The sequence below is a fragment of the Oryx dammah genome, unplaced genomic scaffold (genome assembly GCF_014754425.2).
Source record: "Oryx dammah isolate SB20612 unplaced genomic scaffold, SCBI_Odam_1.1 HiC_scaffold_17, whole genome shotgun sequence".
Taxonomy (NCBI): Eukaryota; Metazoa; Chordata; class Mammalia; order Artiodactyla; family Bovidae; genus Oryx; species Oryx dammah.
In genome coordinates, this window is record NW_024070201.1 from 1,214,027 (window position 1) to 1,234,802 (window position 20,776).

The 20,776-nt window shown below is 37.8% G+C and overlaps 1 protein-coding gene across 3 annotated transcripts in view; it reads right to left on the reverse strand.

Moving 5' to 3' along the window:
• Positions 1–448: 448 nt before the first annotated feature.
• MRE11 (MRE11 homolog, double strand break repair nuclease) overlaps positions 449–20,776 on the reverse strand; it is a 79,504-nt gene continuing 59,176 nt past the window's right edge. For 2 of the 3 annotated variants that reach the window (XM_040257812.1, XM_040257813.1), the window contains 4 exons: positions 15,644–15,702; positions 13,434–13,501; positions 7,879–7,957; positions 5,046–5,790 (listed from right to left, as the gene is read on the reverse strand). In XM_040257812.1, the coding sequence (XP_040113746.1) occupies positions 5,737–5,790; positions 7,879–7,957; positions 13,434–13,501; positions 15,644–15,702 (260 nt within the window). In that variant the 3' untranslated portion in view covers positions 5,046–5,736. Of the gene's footprint in view, positions 5,791–7,878; positions 7,958–13,433; positions 13,502–15,643; positions 15,703–20,776 lie in introns of all 3 variants that reach the window. The other variant, XM_040257811.1, reaches the window with a different exon arrangement.

Below are 20,776 nucleotides of genomic sequence, written 5' to 3' on the forward strand. Positions count from 1 at the left end.
CCTCTTCTTAATATTTTCTGCTTCTATTAGTCCATATGATTTCTGTCCAATTTACTGTGCCCATCTTTCCATGAAATGTTCCTTCGGTATCTCTAGTTTTCTTGAAGAGATCTTTAGTCTTTAATACTACACATTAAAACATACTATACAGCCTTCATATTTAAACTTCATGCTATTGGTGCATGAAGAGCACCAATGGAATGGAACAAAGTTGAGAAATAGACAACACAACATATGGAAACCTAGCACATCACTAGGGCAAAGAGGCAGCTTTAATAAATGATGGACAGACAACTAGATAGTCATTTGTAAAAGAGAAAATTAAATCTATTCTTCACAACTTTACACAAGAGTAAACTCTAAGTGGATCAGAGGTCTAAATGTGGACAAATTAAACTATAAGAGCACAAAAAGAAAGTAATGCATTATAGACAAAGGGCCAATATCCTTAACATAAAAGTATTTTTATTAATTGGTGGGGGTGGAAGAACTAAAGATCTTAGGAAAAGGGGTTAAATACATGAACAAGCAATATACCAAAAATGGCCCTGAAATATCTATTTACAGGTTCAATTTCATTCATAACAGAAATACAAACTAAAACTACATGGAGATGCTCATCCACTAGATTGGCAAAAAACCAAAAGCTTGACAATAAATTCTAATGGTGAGGCTATGGAGAAATAGGCTGTCTCACATATCTTCAGCAGAAATACAAAACAGAGTAACCTCTATGGAGGGAATTTGGCAGTATTTAGCAAAACTACACAAACATTTACTGTTTTACCCAGCAATTCCACCTTCCAGGAATTTACTCTGAAAATACACATCCATAAATATGAAAATGTTAACACTGCAGAAATGTTTATATAATTGTAAATACTGGAGCTACTTAAATACCCAAATACAGGAAAATGATAGAATAAACCATTGTATTTAAACTCAAGGGAGTACTATGCAGCTATGAAAAAACAGAAAAATCTATATAAATTGTTTGGTGTAATTTTCAGGATATACTGTTTGGTGGGGGGCAGGGAGAGTATATATAGCATACAACTTTTTGCATAAGAAAAATGGAGAAATTAAAATACAAACATTCATTTTTAGCAAAAAGAAATACAGAAAAGATAAAGAATGAAACTGTTTACTTACAATAGAGCAAAGAGACGGATGTGGGAGGGAAGAGAATAAGATTTAAAGGCACAAGAATATACACTGAAGTATCAAGGGGTAAAGAAGCATTTCCCCTTGCAACCTACTCTCCAAAGACTGAAAAAAAATTACACATAAGTGTACATGTTCATGTTTGTATATGAATATATGTATGGATGGGCTTCCTGGTGGCTCAAAGGTTAAAACCTCTGCCTGCAATGTGGGAGACCTGGGTTTGATCCCTGGGTCGGGAAGATCCCCTGGAGAAGGAAATGGCATGGAACATATACACATAGAGAACAGTTTTTTTAATGATGAAAAGTTAAAAATTGGTGAATATTAGTAAAAGGTAAAAAGTTCTCTATTATCTCTGCACATTTTCCAAATTTGATATTATTTCAAAATTAAAAGTTTAAGAAATGTAATCTGGTTTCAAAGCACTACTGAAAAGCTCAGAAATCAAGACTGGGATGATCAGCTGCTGGGTGCTTTCTCGTATGTCTATGACAGATGGTTAGATGTCATTTCACAATGCTATTTCTAGACTATCAAGACCTACAGACAAAACAAAAGACCATCAGATATGCAACTGTGCCTCTCATTCAACTAGGCAATGCCTTTTCACCTCTAGCAACATATGCTCAAAGTCCAGAGACATCCCACAATCAGTTCAAATGCAATCATAAGTAGATCGAAGTTAGTTTTATAAGCTTACAGCTGAGAAAATACTGATTTTAAACATAACAAATCAACTATTGTGTGCAATCACTGGTCAAGAGCCCTCTGAGTCTTGCTTTACCACTTACAACATCAAGGCACACAGATTAAATATTCTTTTATTTGACCCAAATTATTAGAGTGATAACATTTAAATTACACACTGGAAAGCACTGCAATTCTCTCTCAAAAAAACAGACAATGGTGGCTTAATTAAAAGAGCTTGATAAACAAGACACGGAAAACTCAAGATGTCAAAATAAGTACCAAGGTGAACATATACCTCGACACAGACTGAAATATTTGACTAAACAATTTGATTCAACCATTTTTGTTAGTAGTAATCTCAAAAGCAATTAGAGAAATTCATACCTAAACTGTTGAGAGGTTGTCTGAGGAGAAGATTATGGGGAAATACATGTTTTGATAAAGATTTCAATGTCTGAATTTTGAAGAATATGCATTGCCTTTATGATTTAAATAGCTAAAATCAGATTTAGCTATTAGTCACAGAACAGATATACAAATGTGTTTGGCAAAGGAAAGCTATATGAACTGACTTCATAGAGATTGATCTAAACTGCTAGTATTTTGAGACCTAGTTATTAAACATTAAGTTCAGAAATATTAAAAGGGAATAAGATAAGCAAATGATGAACTGTAGACATTTTTCATTCAAGAATATGGAAGCTCTTTAGACTCAAAAAAACCAAATCTTTATTCTATAACAAATGAGCTTAAAAAAAAAAAAAGAATTAGCTTTAAAAAGCCATAAAACACTGTGAGAAATGTATAAGGAATACAAAAAAGGACAACAGATTACACTGGGGGAAAGTTATTTTTAAATACAGTATATTTCAAGAGAAAAATTTTACAATGGGAAACTTTTTAATTCCATTTTTCTAATAAAGACTTTTCTCTCTTTATTAAAACATAAAACATTTTCTTCTTGAACCTTTATATGTAAAATTTATCGAACTGACAATTTCCTTAGTAACACAGGTGAAATATGCCAAGCAATTTACATAAAATTAGAAAGCTAATTTTGGTTTTAACTGCATAGGTTAAGTATTATTATTGCATAGGTTCCAAAATTACTGCAAAACTACACTGAGTAAATTTTAAATTTGGAAGCACCACCTTGTGGACAAAGAATGAACTTCTCAATGGCAGGAGTCAAGATGGGGTTTCCCAGAGAGGAAACCAGTGCTCCTCAGGCACTGGTGAAATTCTATTTTCTGACCTGTACAGAGTGCCATGAGGCTCATTTTATCATTATTTGTTAAACTACATGACTTTTCTGTTACTGTATTTCATAATTTTAAACATTTATGGAAACCATATCCAATATGTACCTGAATTGAAAGTCTGAATGCCTGAATTTCCTAAGTACCAGTTTTATTTCCTAGAATTATAAATGTACTATTATATTTTTGATACTGAACGCCAGAAAAAGATATTCTTTGGTAAATGATGAAAGAAGTTTTCCCCTCAGAATGTTTTCACTGAGGCTTTCTCTCAGCCTCTGAGGAAACTGCAGGGGTTCTGCAGTCATCACCTCTACACATCTATCTTAACTCGAAAAATCATTCAAAAAGCCCTAGATTTTACTGCATCAATATACAATATAAAGGATATGTGGCATATTTAACTATGCAGCAATATTCATCAAAAATGTCTTTCTTTCCTACTTTAATTACTATAGCTGCTGCAGCTGCAGCTAAGTCGCTTCAGTCGTGTCCGACTCTGTGTGACCCCATGGACAGCAGCCCACCAGGCTCCTCCGTCCACAGGATTCTTCAGGCAAGAATACTGGAGTGGGGTGCCATTTCCTTCTCCATACTTACTATAGGGTTAGCCCCAAAGTTCATTTGGGTTTTTTGTAACATTTCATGGAAAAACCACAACAAACTTTTGAGCCAACCAATCTATTTCCAGGAAGTGACATGCTATTCACAAAATGACCTGAATTAGCTGGGGAGAATTCACCTTCTCTCACTGCCAGAGTTACTTTTCACAGGAGCTAAATGCATCCCATTTAGTACCTCTTTCATACCATAGAGCAGTTTGCAGAAAGGAAGTCCTTACTCTTTTTCTCAGGAATCTGTCAGCTTGCATTAGTGACCATGTCCCTTACTATTGCTCCCATCTGAACACATCCGATTGGCAGGTGAGAAGAGTCATTGGCTGAGTCTTCCTAGAGACTGCCTCCCAAACCAACTTCCATCCCACCGTGGAAAGCATCTCATCTTTGCTTAATTCAAATACTGCGAATATTAAAGATGGGAGTAAATGTGCTGGAGAATATTTCACAGGACAAGGCCTTCTGCTGAGGCCTTGATGCTGCCTACTAAAATAATTCTATACTCAAATGAAGTACAGAAAATATTTTTAAAGAAACCAGGGCTACACTGCAATTCTTGACTAGGGCCCTTCAAAGGGCTATGATATAGAGGCCAGCCACTAAGCTAATGCTGTCTTTTGGAGTTTGACACATTCTAGGTTTGAATATACCAAAGATCAGGACTATTGCTCCATCTAGTGTTTGTTTCTACCTATGAAGAAATGTCAGGCTGTTGTACCACCAAGACCTGTAACTTCCTTCAGGAGTTTTGAATAAATAGCTGCACTGTAAGATGAAAAGAACACTCTCACGGGGTCTTTTAACAGTCTTAAAAAGGAAAATGGGATTACTGAACTTAAATCTGAAGAGGTCAAATTCTTCGGTCCCCCTAAGGAGTTAGAGCCATTTTCTCCTTTCTTACCTACAAGTAAGAAAAAGTAACAGAAGCTGCTTTTGTAAGATTTTGGAATTGCCCATGCCCAATGTTACGATAAAATATTAATAGTGAAGAATCTTGGCACTGATATTCCACAGAAGTGATACTGCATTGTTAATCTAATATAACCATAAGAGTCAATTGGCCAGTCTATCTAAAAAAAAAAAAAAAAAAAAAAAAAAAAATTTTAAATATTTTTTTTTTTTTTTTTTTAAGATTCAATATTTCTAAGAAAATATGGTTAAACTACTTTAACCCTTTCCTCTTAGATAAGGGAGAGAGAGAAACCTTAATAATGGAAAATAATGCAGGAAATGACTACCTTTCAATGGAAGCACAACCTTTTAGAATCTCTGCTACAACTGGAATAAGAAATGATAATTCTGGCAGACTTTATTTTTTTACATCAACTTTTATCGAGTTGTTCAAAGTACAGGATATATGTAATCATTCAAAGTCTCTGGCTGATACCTTCAGAAGCATTAGAAAAAGAACATATATTGAAAAAGAACACATATTGAGTAGCAAACAGTGAGCGCAGGCACTGTTTCATATAAACTGTTTTACGTGCAGGAAATCCAGGATGTCTAGAAATTACTAAAATTATAAAAAGGGGTAAAGCTCTTTTCCTCAACTCTGGCTAAATGTCATCACCTTAAAATACTGACACAGTATTTGATTATAAAGCAGAAATGTACAATGGTAGATTTATTTTAGTCCTTATTCAAGAATGATATTTACACAAAGCTCTCACTCAGTATAATAAACTACTGTATGTCAGATAACCTTCTAAGTTTTATAGAGCATTTATAATACAGGTAACATTAACACCAGATTAAAAAATAAGGAGAATCAATGCTACTCCATATGCCCTTGATATGGGAAGTTTCTCAGACAGTGGAGTCATGGTCAGGAAATATTAAAAAACATAAATTTTTATACATTAGTTTCTCCATCTCTGTATAAGCAGAGATTCAAATTCTTCAGTTAACAGCAATACTCAAAAAATCTTCAACTGATAAACTCTTAGTCTGCAATGTTTCCATTTTTCCCGAATCTTAAAAACTTCAAACAGCCATTAAATATATTATCTTCTGTTTCTTCTTAAACAACTAAGGTTCATAAAAGGATCATCATCGTCCTAAAACGACATCCAAATGTAAAATTAGTGACTGTTCCATGCTTCACTGAGATAAAACAGAAATGCTTACGGGCAAACAATGCCAGTAAGAGCCATCTTCTCCTCTCACATTGGATAAGCTTTCGTGTTTCTATTTCCTTCATAAATAAAAACTGTCAGGTTTTTTTCTGTTTCTCTCTTCCTTAGTAGCCTTTTCACTGTTAAAATAAATAAGCTCAACTGAATTTTTAGCAAGCATTAAAAATAAAAATTTATCCTGCTCTATATGAGTGTGTATATATACACCCATAATATATATCAATATATTTTCTCAGTTATTCATCCTACAAAAAGCAATAAGGTACGGGAAAGCCAAAAAATAAATATTATTCAAGTCATTTCTATTAGGTTTTTAAACAGGTTTTTTTTTTCAATTTACATTTTATAACTGGTATATCTGATATTCCAGAAACTGAAGCCAAAAAATTAATGAAGCCACATGATCCAATTTAGAAATAACTGTAATTTTTATTCCCACCACCCATATAATGCCAGAAATAGATCTACTACTCTCAGAATGATGCAAGAAACAATCTAGCAAGCAATCTTTCAAATATTTTTTTGGAAAAAGCAGACGGGCTATTTCAGTTTCAATGAGTTCCTATGTTCCTGGGTTGTTTATTACATGTGCAGTATAAATAGGCAAGAATATCAGATGTTTGCTAAGAATTTAGAGAGAATGAAAAGTAACAAACCTAAAATAAGCCCCAAACACATGATCTAATGCAGATAACATAAATCAATGATTATATATTTTATAACTATATATTCATAAGAGAAAGCAAAACTGTAAAGTTTTGGTTTATGTTTCTTTTAAGATATTACTAAAAAGGAATAACTCTTTGGTGTTAGGCTCTGTTGGCAATGTTAACACATTCAAATGTTCACCAAGTTAGCTATCTCTAGTGATATACGGTTGTCTTCAGAAATACAAATTTGCTCTCACTTATTGATTCATTTTCTGCTACCATAAAAGGCAGAACTGATTTATAAATGAGTTAAATCCAAATTACAGTAGAGAATTTGCTAATAGTTCTCCTTTGCAGTTAACTTGAAGTATACAAAGTTTTTTAAGTAACATATAACCATATGTATATCTAGATGCTCTGGGGCATAAACAATTGCTCACTTCTCTCCTGGAAACAACATGTTAGTATTTAATAGACAGACTGTATGAGTTCATGTTGCCATTTTTCTCTGTAGCCCAAGTTCTGGGGAGTCTTTCTTCAAGCTGTTTCAAAACCACATCTGGGACACAGGGAACGTGACAGCAGCAGGTGAAGCTCAAAATCATAGGAGTTATTCACATGCTACAATGGGGATAAACCTGGCGAACACTGTGCTCAGTGAAATAACCCAGGCGGAAAAAGACGAATACTGTATAATCCCACTGATCTGAAGTATCAGAGCAGTCAAAATCATAAGGACACTAGAGTGGTTGCCAGGGGCTGAGGAGAGGGGAAATGGAAAGACGTCGTTCATTGGGTATAGATTTTTGGTTCTGGAAGATGCACAGGTTCTGGAGGCTGTTGCACAACAATGTGAATACACTTAACATTAGTGAACTATTGATAATTGTACACGTAAAACTGGTTGAGATGGTTAAGTTTTATGTTCATGTTTCTACCACAGTTGGAAACTACCACCATGCATCCTTACATAGGAAATGTGTAGAGCATATAATGAGGATTTAATAAACATTCTATTAAAAAGTAACATTAAAAACTTCTATGATATTATCACCGCTATTTCTCCAAACATAAACAACAAAAGCTTAAAAAAACTATTCTGATCCTACTGTTAACTGGGCAGGTTAAATAAGAGCTGAGTGAATATTAAATGTTAAATTTCAGGCCTTTCACGTCTGAGGCATTTCCACTGATAGGTCCTCAACAGAGGCTGCTCACTGATTCCACATTAACTATGGTTCCAAGGAAGGTGATCAATGAAACTATATTCAGAAATAATTTTCAGCAACTAGCTTAGCAGTTCCTATTCAGATTTTATAAACACTTAAATTATTTAAGATTTAACATAGTGCTTTATTACCTCATCTGATTCAAAGTCGACCCCTTTGGCGATCTGGCTCTGGGACATGGGTTTGCTTGATGATGAAGTGCTCGAGCCTCTGAGGCAAAATAGGAGAAAAACAGAGAAGATGAACCAAAAATTCATCACAGGAGCCTTTCTTGCCAAACTTTTCATTTTAGTAGCAGCCATAAATAAAAACAGCTAGTACATTCTCTTCAAGCTGCATTAGAGGCAGTAAAAGCTCAGAGATGTGTGAGGAAAAGCACTCTGAGGTCAAGGTCTGAATTCCAGTTCTGCCCTTTATGAGTTACATGGTTTCCAGCAAGGTACTCAGCCTCTGTGCCGCAATCTCCTCAGATATGAAACGAGGATAATAATACTTTTTTTAGGGATTAAATGTGTTAGCCATAAAAAGGAATGAAACTGGGTCATTTGTAGAGATGTGGATGGACCTAGAGAACTGTCATACAGGGTGAAGTAAGTCAGAGAAAGAAAAACAATTATCTTGTATTAATGCACGCATGTGGAATATAGAAAAATGGGAGAGATGAACCTATCTGCAAAGCAAGAATGGAGACAGATGCAGAGAACAAACATACAAACACCAAGGGGGAGGGGGAAGAGTGGGAGGAACTGAGAGACTGCGCTGACGTATATGTACTCTTTATGTTGTTGTTGCTGATTAGTCACCAAGTCGTGTCTGACTCTCTGTGACCCCATGGAATGAAGCCCGCCAGGCTCCTCTGTCCATGGGATTTTCCAGGCAAGAATACTGGAGTGCGTTGCCGTTTCCTTCTCCAGGGGATCTTCCCAACCCAGAGATCAAACCTGCGTCTCCTGCATTGGCAGGTGGATTCTTTCCCGTTGAGCCACCAGGGAACCCATATACTATTGACACTATCTGTAAAATAGATAACTAGTGAGAACATACTATGTAGCACAGGGAACTCCACTTACTGCACTGCAGTGACCTGAATGGGAAGAAAATCCCAAAGTGAGGGAATATATGTATATGTATGGCTGATTCATTCTGCTCTACAGTAGAACTTAGCACAGCAATGTAATTATACTCCAATAAAAATTAATTACAAAAATAAAAATAAAAAGCAATAGCCACTTAAAAAAAGATTAAATGTGTTAATATACCTAAACACTTCAATCAGTGCCTGACGTATGAAGCATTTCACAGATGTTCGCTTGTATGAAGCATTTCACAGATGTTTGCTTGTATTATCATAGTTCTTAGCATATATTAACACGTATCTACCACTATCCTCCTCAAAATTATGGCAACATTGAAATATTTTAATTCAACTATCAGCTATATTTCCATAAAAGGATAAAAGGATCTTGGAAAAGCCTCACTGCTTCCTGGGGTTGCCTCAGTTAATATCATTCATGTTCTGTCCAAATTGAATAGCAAATATTTATTTAGTACTTGATCCTTGCCAAGTACCAAATGATAGGCCCTGGGAAGTATCGATAACCAAGATAATCAGGAATCTGCTTTTATGAAGCTTAACTTGTAGTAATGGAATTCATATTCCTGTCTTTCTACTCACAAAAATTTTAAGTAATCTTAGAACAGGGGCCAGCAATCTTGGTTAGCAAGCCAAATCCAGCCTACCTGTTGCCCACAGATCTGAGCTAAGAATGGTCTTCAGCTTTTGAAATGGGTACATTTAAACGGTTGTTTAAGTACCTACACAGTATCCCCAATATTGTCTCCTGGCCCACAAAGCCTAAAACATTTACTGCTGCTGCTGCTGCTAAGTTGCTTCAGTCGTGTCTGACTCTGTGCAACCCCATAGACGGCAGCCCACCAGGCTCCCCCGTCCCTGGGATTCTCCAGGCAAGAACACTGGAGTGGGTTGCCATTTCCTTCTCCAATGCATGAAAGTGAAAAGTGAAAGTGAAGTCGCTCAGTCGTGTCTGACTCTGTGCGACCCCATGGACTGCAGCCCACCAGGCTCCTCCATCCATGGGATTTTCCAGGCAAGAGTACTGGAGTGGGGTGCCATTGCCTTCTCCCAAAATATTTACTACCTAACCCTTTACGAAAAAGGTGGCCGGCTCCTGTCACAAATGAAAGCAGCGTTTGTGAATTCCTAGCCAACGATTTATTACCATGCTTTGGAATGTTACTACAGCAAAAGAACTGAAGGTCTTGTCTGGACAAACTGTTTGAAACAAGAGGTCTTATGTCAGAAGGAAACAGAAAAACCCACAGGTTCTCAGGCACAAAGGTAAAGGAGGATATGACGAGCAAACTTGAAGGCAACACAGCTTCAGAAACAGCAGATCAAGGAATTTATCAACCCATCCAACTGGGACACCCCTACCTCTCTGTATTTGACCTAAGCTGGAACTGGTCATTGTTGACTGGTTTCCATCTGTGACACAAAGACAGAGCATCAAGAGCATAAAGCCGAAGCCCACCATGGCAGGCAAGGCATTGTGGATGCGGGGGCTGGTGAAAGTGGAAAGTTAAGAAAGAAGCACCCACTGAGACCTGACTCTGCCTGCTGCTGTCTCCACAGACAAATAACCAGTGGTGCCCAGACATCTACACCAGACGCTGGCTCATGTGACCATAGCAGGGGCCCCTAATTCTACACCAGAGGACCCCACAGACTGACAGATCTAGTCTATAAGAGGTCCCCTATCCTTAGAAATCAGTGCTGGAAGGAAAGAATGGTTATATTGCTTTGACTGCTAGGCCAAACGAATAAATGGCTTTTGTCCTAAATGACCAAAAAAAAAATTTGATGAGCTTTAAGGCAGAGAGGGTGTATTAAATTGTGTGCAGGCACTCTAAGTCGTCTTCATTTTTGCACAGATATATTTTGGAGCCACAGGTCAGAATTCCTGTCTAGAGATGTTCGGCCAATTATGCCAATTGTAGCACTGTCACAAGCATAAGGTAACATGTTAAATTGGCCTTGGCACATAAAAGGTGCCCCCGAAACGTCAGTTCCCCTCACTGCAAGGTTTAACAGGATTCCCTCAATCTCTCCTCTTCCCCTGGCCTGATGGGACCAGGTCTTCTCTTGCTTGTGGCTTTAAGATGAGGGTGGGTACCACCAGCTCTATCAAATCTGGAAGGGTCTTCTTATTCCCAGTACAACAAGGTAGAGTTAGTCACTCAGTTGTGTCTGATTCTTTGCGACCTCATGGACTGTAGCCTGCCAAGCTCCTTTGTCCACGGACTTCTCTGGGCAAGAATACTGGAGTGGGTTGCCATTCCCTTCTCCAAGTAATCTTCCAGACACAGGAATCAAACCCAGGTTCCCCACATTGCAGGCAGATTCTTTACTGTCTGAACCACCATGGAAGCCCACAACAAAGTAGAGTTTGCTGCAATTTTTCCAAGGAAAAGTGGATAGACCACCAGTGCCTATCCAGCAGAAGGGAGTTTTACAGCTGAAAATTCTTTCCTTTTTCAAGTTAACCACCAGAGTATCAGTGCTTTCACTGCCTACCATTCTTCCTATTATTCTCATTCTATTTCCCTAGCCTGTTCTTCCTTATAGAGGTGTTACTTTGTGCCACGTACTGAGAAAGTTAACTTAGGCAGGTTGACAGGAAGTCCAAGGCCCCTTTAAGGAAGTGAACAGTCTATCTTTTTCATATTCTTTTGCCTTAGCCACGTAGGCCTTATAAAACTCAAGGACATATATTTTTTAAGCTCAAGATGTATGCTGTGGGAAAAGAGGTCTGACAAAACTTTCACAGCCTTGAGGCATTCTTTTTATCTATTCTCAACAGCCAGTTGAAAAGTATATAATGCTTTTATATAAATATATTTAGTGCTTAAATATATTTAATGCTCTGCTTAAACTAGCAAGGCAGATACTCTTCTACCCCCTTCCTGTGCCTTTTGCTAGAATACTTTTCTATCACTTTCACTTTAATAAAATCTCAGCTACACAAAGCTCTGAGTGACTGAGACTGCATCTTTGGTCCCAGAGTTAAATCTTCTCCTTTAGAGACCACAAATCCTGCACCATTCACCATAAGCTATCAGTACTGTACTTAGCACGTCACTAACATTAACTCATTTCTAAGCCTCATAATAACCCCTGGAGATGAATATTCTTGTCTTCATTTTACAAATAAGGACACTGAGGCACAGAAGAAACTTGTACAAGGCCCATACTCAATAAGTGGTAGAGCTTAATACGTTCAATTATGACTGAAATAAATATATCAACCATGTTATTACTAAATAATTTCCACCAAACAACCTAAATCGTGTCACCCAGTTGCTGTCATTAGGAACACAAATCTGCCAAGGCTGATTTCAGATTTCTTGCCAAAATGTTAGTTTATAAATTGTCTCTTGTCATTTAAATGACTCTTATTACATGCACAGAGGTCTGAGAGTTTAATCTATTATGTTAAGAGGCAACAGCAGAGGATGAACCTAGAGATTATCATAATAAGCAAAGTCTGAACGAGGAAGACAAATATCATATATCACTTATATGTGGAATCTAAAATACAACTCAAATGAACTATCTACAAAACAAAAACAGAGTTAAAGACACAGAGAACAGACTGTGCTAGCCAAGGGGGAGAAGGGTGGGAATGGGATAGACTGGGAATCTGGAATTAACAGATGCAAACTATTATATATAAAATGGACAAACAACATGGTCTTTCTGTATAGCACAGGCAACAATATTCAATATCCTGGGATAAACCATAATGGGAAAGAATGTGAAAAAGAATGTATATATATGTGTAACTACTCTGCTGTACAGCAGAAAATAACATAATACTGTAAATCAACTAATACTTCAATAAAATTAAAGAAGCAGCAATGGCAGAGGTGAGTCCTGGAGCAGAATGCCTGGTCCGTGACTGGCTGGTGACCTAAGGTAAGTTATTTAAACTACCACGCTTCACTTTCTTCAAAGGGAAAAGGGAGGAAAACAGAGTTATAAATACATTTACCTCCTGGAGTGACTGTAAGCAGCAAACAAGCTAATTCATATGCAAAGACTTAGAATGGTTGTCTGACATACAGGAAGTGCTAAAAGCTGAAACTGAATATTAACAACATATAAAGCTATTTTCTGTTAATTGGAAAGAACACAGTACTCTAAGAAAATCATTGCATAACAAAGGTAAAAGGAAATGAATGACAAGTTATTCAAACTGTCACTGAAAATACCTGTAATAATGATGCATTGACTATGAACTAGCCCCTGGTCTATTTTTCACTTCTGTATATACATGACTGCTTCCCAGGTGGCACAGTGGTGAAGAATCTGCCTGCAATGCAGGAGATGATGGTTTCATCCCTAGGTCGAGAAGATCCCCTGGAGGAGGGCATGGCAACCCTACTCCAGCATTCTTGTCTGGAGAGTTCCATGGACAGAGGAGCTTAGTCCATGGGGTCACAAAGAGTCAGACATGACTTAGTGACTAAATAGCAACAACAAAGACGTGACTTGTTGAAAATGAATCTGTTAGATTTCCATGACTTAGAAAAATGTATAAGGAGAATTCCGGATAATTTTTAATTTTTTCAGATGTTTCTTTTTGCAGGAAGTGACTATACCTACCTTTGATCAGTTTTGAAAGTAGTCAGGAAAATGTTTTCTTCGGTATCTGACTCATCCACCTCAATCACCTAAGAGGGAGAAACAGCAAATAGTCTTTGTGGGGATGGAAAATTTGAATAAAAATGCATTAAATAGTCTAAAAATACATTTTTAATAAAAATTTACAAAAAAGGAGGCAGAAACCATGTGAGCAGCACCCATAAAACCTAAAGCTCTGCCTGACCTCCTCCCTAAGACCTCTTCATTTTATGTATGGTTTTCTATGTATGAGCTCACTTCTATCCTGTACCATGGCAGCCTGGGTACCTACAGGAACATGTACCTAGACTAGTGAAAGACTCACATAGGGTCACATGCAGACAGTGCCCTGTGATTCTCTTGGGTTTGAAATGAAAGATCATTGTTGTTTCATCTCTAATTAAAAATGAGGTATATAAGACTGTGTGGGAAGTACTGGATATCTGTTTTTCTGTTCCATTTATCCCTGTTAAATACCACTTGTTGCCTTTAAGCCTCACTAAAGATATTTATGATTGTTGATTCTATAATCCAAAATACTACCTATCCTATATTTCTGTTAAAGTGAAAGTGAAAGTGAAGTTGCTCAGTCGTGTCCGACTCTTTGAGACCCCCATGGACTATAGCCCACCACGCTCCTCTGTCCATGGGATTCTCCAGGCAAGAATACTGGAGTAGGTTGCCATTTCCTTCTCCAAGGGATCTTCCCAACCCAGGGATCGAACCCAGGTCTCCTGCATTGCAGGCAGATGCTTTAACCTCTGAGCCACCAGGGAAGCCCTTTCTGTTATCTTGACACTTAATACACACATTTGCTATGTCTTCATCTAACTGATAAAGTCAAAGACAAAACAGTGAAAAAAATAGCACTTACAATCCACTTCCTCAACAGGTTAACATTGAACTATTAGTAAAAAACCATTAAATGAAGCTGTCTAATCAGCTATGAGCCCAGACAATATTTTTGTCCATGAAACTATCAGAAGATTGTCTTATGTACCTTGAGGGAATCTAACGCCTTCAGCATTCCCCTAAATCACCACTATGTATCCCCAATTAAAAAAATATATATGAAAGAAAAAGTTAGTTTGCCATGACTTAACTCTTTTTGAACTCATATTCTTCCATTATAAAAGAAAAATCTAGAAGGGAAGCTTCCTTGTGGACATGGTGAAAATTTTGTTTGTTTTCATATTTGAAGCAATAGAGGGCAACAGCTGATGGAATAATGAAATGGAGGTCAGGATAAAAGGACCAGTACACTCAGAGATAGTTGTATAATAGGAAGAGGTTAAAAAAAAAAAAAAAAAAGATGAAATTAAGAGAGATAAAAGAACAATAGTAGGAGCAGGACAGAGAAGCTTTCTGGAAGAGAAGGTCAGCTACATCATGAGCTCGAAGAGACCAGGAAGGGATGAATTTAACGTTGCTAGGGCAGTATGATACAGGGCAGTGACTCTCAGCTAGGTGTGATTTTTAACCCCTACTCCCATTCCAGAAACGTCTGGCATGTCTGGAGGCATTTTTGATTATTATATCTGGCGGGGGGGGGGGGGGGGGGGGGGGGGGGGGGCGGCGGTGGTGGTGTGCAGGTGTGGACCACAGTCGCCACTCGGAGGCAGAAGCCAGGAATGGTGCTTGAAAAGTGAGACACATGGGTTTTGAAAATGAGGGAAGAGGAGACTCAAGCCAATTTTGGACTCTCCTTGGAATCCAAAGGAACAGCATAAGTTTCATGTTAAATCTAGAGTCACACAGAGGTCCATAAACTCAGAGCTTATAATCTGTCTTGAGTCTAGCTTCAGCCATTAAGACACAGCCAGAGTATGTAAGTAACAAAAGGACGCCAACAAGAAACAAGACCTCTCTGTGCACTGAATGCCCATCTTCTGTAATGGTTTTCCACAAACAGACCCTTCTGGTTCAACATTATTACTCTTAAAACATAAGGGGACACATATTTATGGATGTACAATCAAGGTAATTCACTCTTTTGTTGTTGTTTTTTTTTAAAGAGAGAAAACAAAATAAAAACTCCTAGAAGCCCTCAGCCTATATAATCAGTAAAGTTCTCAACAGTTTTAAAATTTTACATTTTTTTCTTCTTTTATTTACTCTGTAGAGCAAAGAATTGACAATCACAATGTACAAAATATAAAGTAGCCCACAACTATGAACCTTTTTTTCCTTACCTCGGTATAATTTTTAGTAGCAACATTTCGGGAGGGCTGCTGTCTTGTAGATTTAAAGGCTACAATGAAAAAGATGATACATCCATTACGTTTTTCTTAAAATAGTTTAGAAAAATCTCCATGCTTCTTTAGCTGAATATTTCCTAAGTTTTATCTGTAAAAGCTCATGATGACTAATTATAAAACCATTTACATTTCTTAAAATCTGAAGGTAGATGGAATTATATGTCTAATTGTCAGTCTCAAATGATTTTTCTGATTTACTCAAATAAAGTAATAAGCAGTGTTCATAAAGACACCTATAGTAAAAAGTATTTTATAGCAAAATACCTGAAGGATAAAATCTGATCACCAAATAGATTAAAATCCAAATAAGTGAAAAGTAACCTCCTCAGGTCTTCTCTTACAGTTGGCAATCTCTTTCCTTGTGGCTCTACTGTGTTAGGAGCCATTTGTTCCAGTAAGAGGTTCCTTACTCTACTCTACGGTGTTAAAAATATTCAGTTATCTAAGTAATTGTCCAGAGGGAATTCTAGAAAACAGTGTATCCATTGTTTCACAATAACTTTCCTATAAATCCTTACATTTTCACCTTTGTAAACCCGGTTAGAATCATGAAGTTTATTCTTCCCAAGACTATGATATTATTATTTTACAATAAGAAATATAATTTGGTCTTCATCCACATTTCTGGCAGAGAGCCCCTAGCGAGTCAGTTAGTGTTAGTCACTCAGTTGTGTGTGACTCTTTGCAACCTCATGGACTGTAGCCTGCCAGGTTCCTCTCTCCATGGAATTCTCCAGGCAAGAATACTGAAGTGGGTTGCCATTCCCTTCTCCAGGGGATGTTCCCAACCCAGGAATCGAAACTGGGTCTCCTGCATTGCAGGCGGATTCTTTACTATCTGAGCCACCAGGAAGCCCAGGGAGCCCCTAAAACGCTGATTTCCTGAAATGATGAGAGCCATCAAGGTGTTTTTTACTATGTTAACAAGGCAACTTTGGGACCACAACTGAGGGAGGCTGGGTACCAGGGAACCAACTAGGAAGAGAAGGTTGGAACTTTCAGTCTCCAACCTGATTTCTGGGGAGGGTAGAGAAGCTGGAGGTTGAATCAATCACCAACAGCCAATAATGTCATCAATAATGCCTATGTAATGGGGCCTAGATAAAAACCCCAAAGGAGGGGTTTCAGAGAGCTTCCAGGGAATGAATCAGGATGTTTCCACATGCCACCATGCGTAGACCGCAAACTTGATACAGACAGAAGCTCCTTTGTTCTGGACCTTGCCCTAAGTATCTCTTCAACTGGCTATTGATTCATATCTTTAATATCTTTGGTAATAAGCCAGTAATCCAGAAAGTAAACTAGTTTCCTGTGTTCTGTGAGTCACTCTAGCAAGTAAATTGAATCAAGGAAGGAGTCATGGGAACCTCTGATTTATGGCCAATTGGTCAGAAGTATGAGAACAACCATATTGCAGCATGTGACTGGCATCTGAAGAGAAGCAGGAGGTCTTGTGGAGCTGGGTGTCTCCCCTGTGGAATCTGATGCTCTCTCTGGGTAGTCAGTGTCAGAACTGAGTTGACTTGAAGGATATCCAGCAGGTATCTGAGAACTGCATGGTGATATGGGGAATCACCCCCCAACCCCACACATACTGGAATTAAGAGCAGAATAGTAAAAACCTAGAATAAAATGTAAACAGCCCATCAGAGGTTTAAGTTTCTCCTAAGCCTTACCAGTTTCCTAACATAAAAAAAAGGTCTCCCCCAAGATAACCCCAAAGCCAAACAACAGGGCAAGAGGAGATAAAAAGACAGAGGATTTAAAGAAGTCAAATGCTCAAACAACCCCACAAAGTCCAAAATTCTCCTAGTAAGAAAACTCAGGAATCTTTCCACCTAGCCCTAAGCTACCATTTACTCCTTTTTTCCACCCCTAATCTTGGCATGTCTAGCTAAGAGGGGAGAAGAAAGACAGAAGCAGAGTCCTTACCCACCTACTCTATTACTGGCCTCACATCCTACTCTACTCAAAGGCTGGACAGGGCAACTGAATCAAAGAGCTAGTGACTGCGACTCTTCCAAAAAAATATTTCTGCTCAATTATTATTCACTAACGGACTTGTCAAACTCTCAGCTCCTTGAAGAAGAAACAAGAACCTTCCTTTCTTTCTATCCGCAATAAATGTTTGTGTGATAAATGAACGTTATCAGAAAATTAAGCACTGGGTTCTATTAGGAAGGCAATGCATACTGTACTAGGGGCTAAAAGCTCTGGTTTTAGAGTTAGACCTAGGTGGACTCTCTAGCTGGGTGACTGTGGCCAAGTTCCTTGGCTTCTTCAAGTCTCAGTTTCCCCACCTATAAAACAGTGTTAATAATACTTCATGCTGAAAATTGTCAAAAGGATAAAAAGAGGTAGTTAATCTAATTGTTTTGGCAAGTGACTATAGGAGTAGGTATTCAAATGATGTCACTAGCAACAGTAGATGGAGTAGCACCAATGGTAGCCATGGTAAATTAAATGCAAAGACAGAGGCTCTTTTATTTACTTAGTCACTACCCTTTGCAGACAAACTTCTGTGGAAAAAATGTGGGCTGTCAACTCTTATTCACAACTGCTGCTGGCTATAAACGTAATATCTAATAATACATGTCCCAATAAAACTCCAATGCAGTAACAAACCTCTACATTCCATGTACTTTGTTATAATAGAATTGAACCTTTATTTCTTCATTCCTCCATTCAGAATACAAACACAGAAACTATAGTTTTAAAGTTGCTTTTGTTCCAAAGTTACAGCAACTATAGCTAGTACTCCATGGTTATTATGTCACAGACTGTATTAATAAGTCAGTTTTATTTTTCAAAAAAAGGCCCAATGTTGGATGTAACCAGTTAAATGTAAAACCACTGAGCCAAATCAACTGAACAAAAGACAAATTTAGACTAATTTATGGAAGATCCATTTTCATAAGTTTATTGTAAACACTGCCACTAATACTATTAATAATAACAGCAATCACTGATTGGATTCTTATCAAGTGCTATGCTCAGTAATGGCTATGCATAGTTCAGTTAACACTTTTAATTACTCTGGGAAGTTAGTACTACTCCTCAGTGGGAGGACAGAGTGAATAGGTTATATTTACTTAATTGAAATCTTAGAAGAATAAGAACAGAACAGAGGTAGTATCTGAAGGGATAATGGCAAAGGATTACTAGAAGTGATAAAACACACCAATTTACAGTTTCATGAAGCTGAATAAATTCTAAGCAGGATAAAAAAAGAATTGAACGTCTAGATTCATCATAGTGAAAGTGGGGACCACCAAAGACAGCTAGCTGGAGGAAAAATGTACTACTTTAAAAGAAAAGCAACAAGATAAACTAACAGCTGATTTCTTAACAAGACCAGTAGAAACATGAAGACTCAGTTTGAGTGATTAATTCTGTCCACTGGTGTCAGGGAAATCTTCACATAAAACAATAAAGCCTGGACTTTTTTGATGGTCCAGTAGTTAAGAATTCGCCTGCCAATGCAGGGGATGCGGGTTTCATCCCTGATCCAGGAAGATCCCACATGCCATGGAGCAACTAAACCCATGCACCACAATTACTGAGCCTACAGGCCCTAGAGCCTGTGCTCTGCAACAAGAAAAGCCACCTCAAGAAGTCTGCTCACTGCAACTGAAAAAGCCGGTGCATGGCAATGAAGCCCCAGTGCAGCCAAAAGTAAAAAATTAATTTAAAAAACGAGCCAACAAACAAAAAACTGAACGAAGCCATGATAAAAAAACTCAGTTTGGGCTCAGGCAAAGGCAGGTAATTTACAATGTCCATGCCTCTGTGTTGCACATTAACCAAATTTTGGTGGCTTAACAAGGAAGTGTTCATATTTTATTCTTGTTCTTTTCCTAACTCCGTTTTTTTTTCAATAATAGCTCTCTCTTTTTTAACATTAACATTTCACAAAAGCCTACTATGTGCCAGCCTTTGGGGAGGGGGGGGCACCCTATCATCTGGCTTGCAGGATCTTACTTCCCCAACCGTGGATTGAACCTGGGCCCTCAGGAGAGTCCTAATCAGTGGATCGCCAGCGAATTCCAAGGTTTTTTGCTTTTAATCTTCAGAATAATCCAATTTGGCAAGATTAGTCCCAATTTACATGTGAACAGACTAGGAGAGTGAGTGACTTATCTAAAGTCACAGAACTTTTCATATGTTGAACACAGCCCAGATTCTTTATAGCGCTTTTTTTTTCCACTTCCTTTCCCCTTCTCTGCTTTTATTTTAGACCTGCAAAGAAGGTCTCAGTATCTTTGTAGATGCCATTTTCTAAATGGCAACAGAAACAATATACTTATGAAGTCAAATGGATTTCAGCTGGCTCTATGAAAATATTGAATAATTCTTGAATAAAAACATAGCAGCAGAACTTCTGATAAAAAGGTTCTTTAAGAATCATTTAATAGATCTGATGTCTTTATCTTTTCTCCAAAGTCATCCGTCATCCAAAAAATACTGAAAAACTTCCTCTGATGGACTCACAGGTTATTTCCTTCTGAGGTGGCTTACTCCATGTTTGGGTTGATTAACAGGCTATTCTGTATAATGCAAAGACTGAGAACCAATTAGCTCAATCAACCAATTAGCTCAAGCTCTAATTTTATCTTGCTCTGGAAACTAGTATACTGCTTAACTACTTGTCCTGAAGGCCAGAGAATGTGAGGGATCAATTCAAGCTCCAGAATTTACCAGCTGTGAGACCTTAGATAAACTGCCTATAAGCCTCGGTTCTCTTTTCTGTAAAACAGAGAAAATATAAGTACCGACCCTACTGAGCAGATGCTAAAGAGTCTGCCTGCAAAGCAGGAGACCCGGGTTTGATCACTAAGTCAGAAAGATCCCCTGGAGAAATGGCTACCCACTCCAGTATTCTTGCCGGGGAAATCTCATGGACAGAAGAATCTGGCGAGCTATATAAATAGGCCATGGGGTAGCAAACAGTCAGACATGACTGACCAACTAACACTTTCACTTTCCACTGAGCTGTTGACAGGCATCCAGTAATTGTCTCATAAATATTAGTAATTATATTGCAGACAATTAGCAATTGTCTCATAA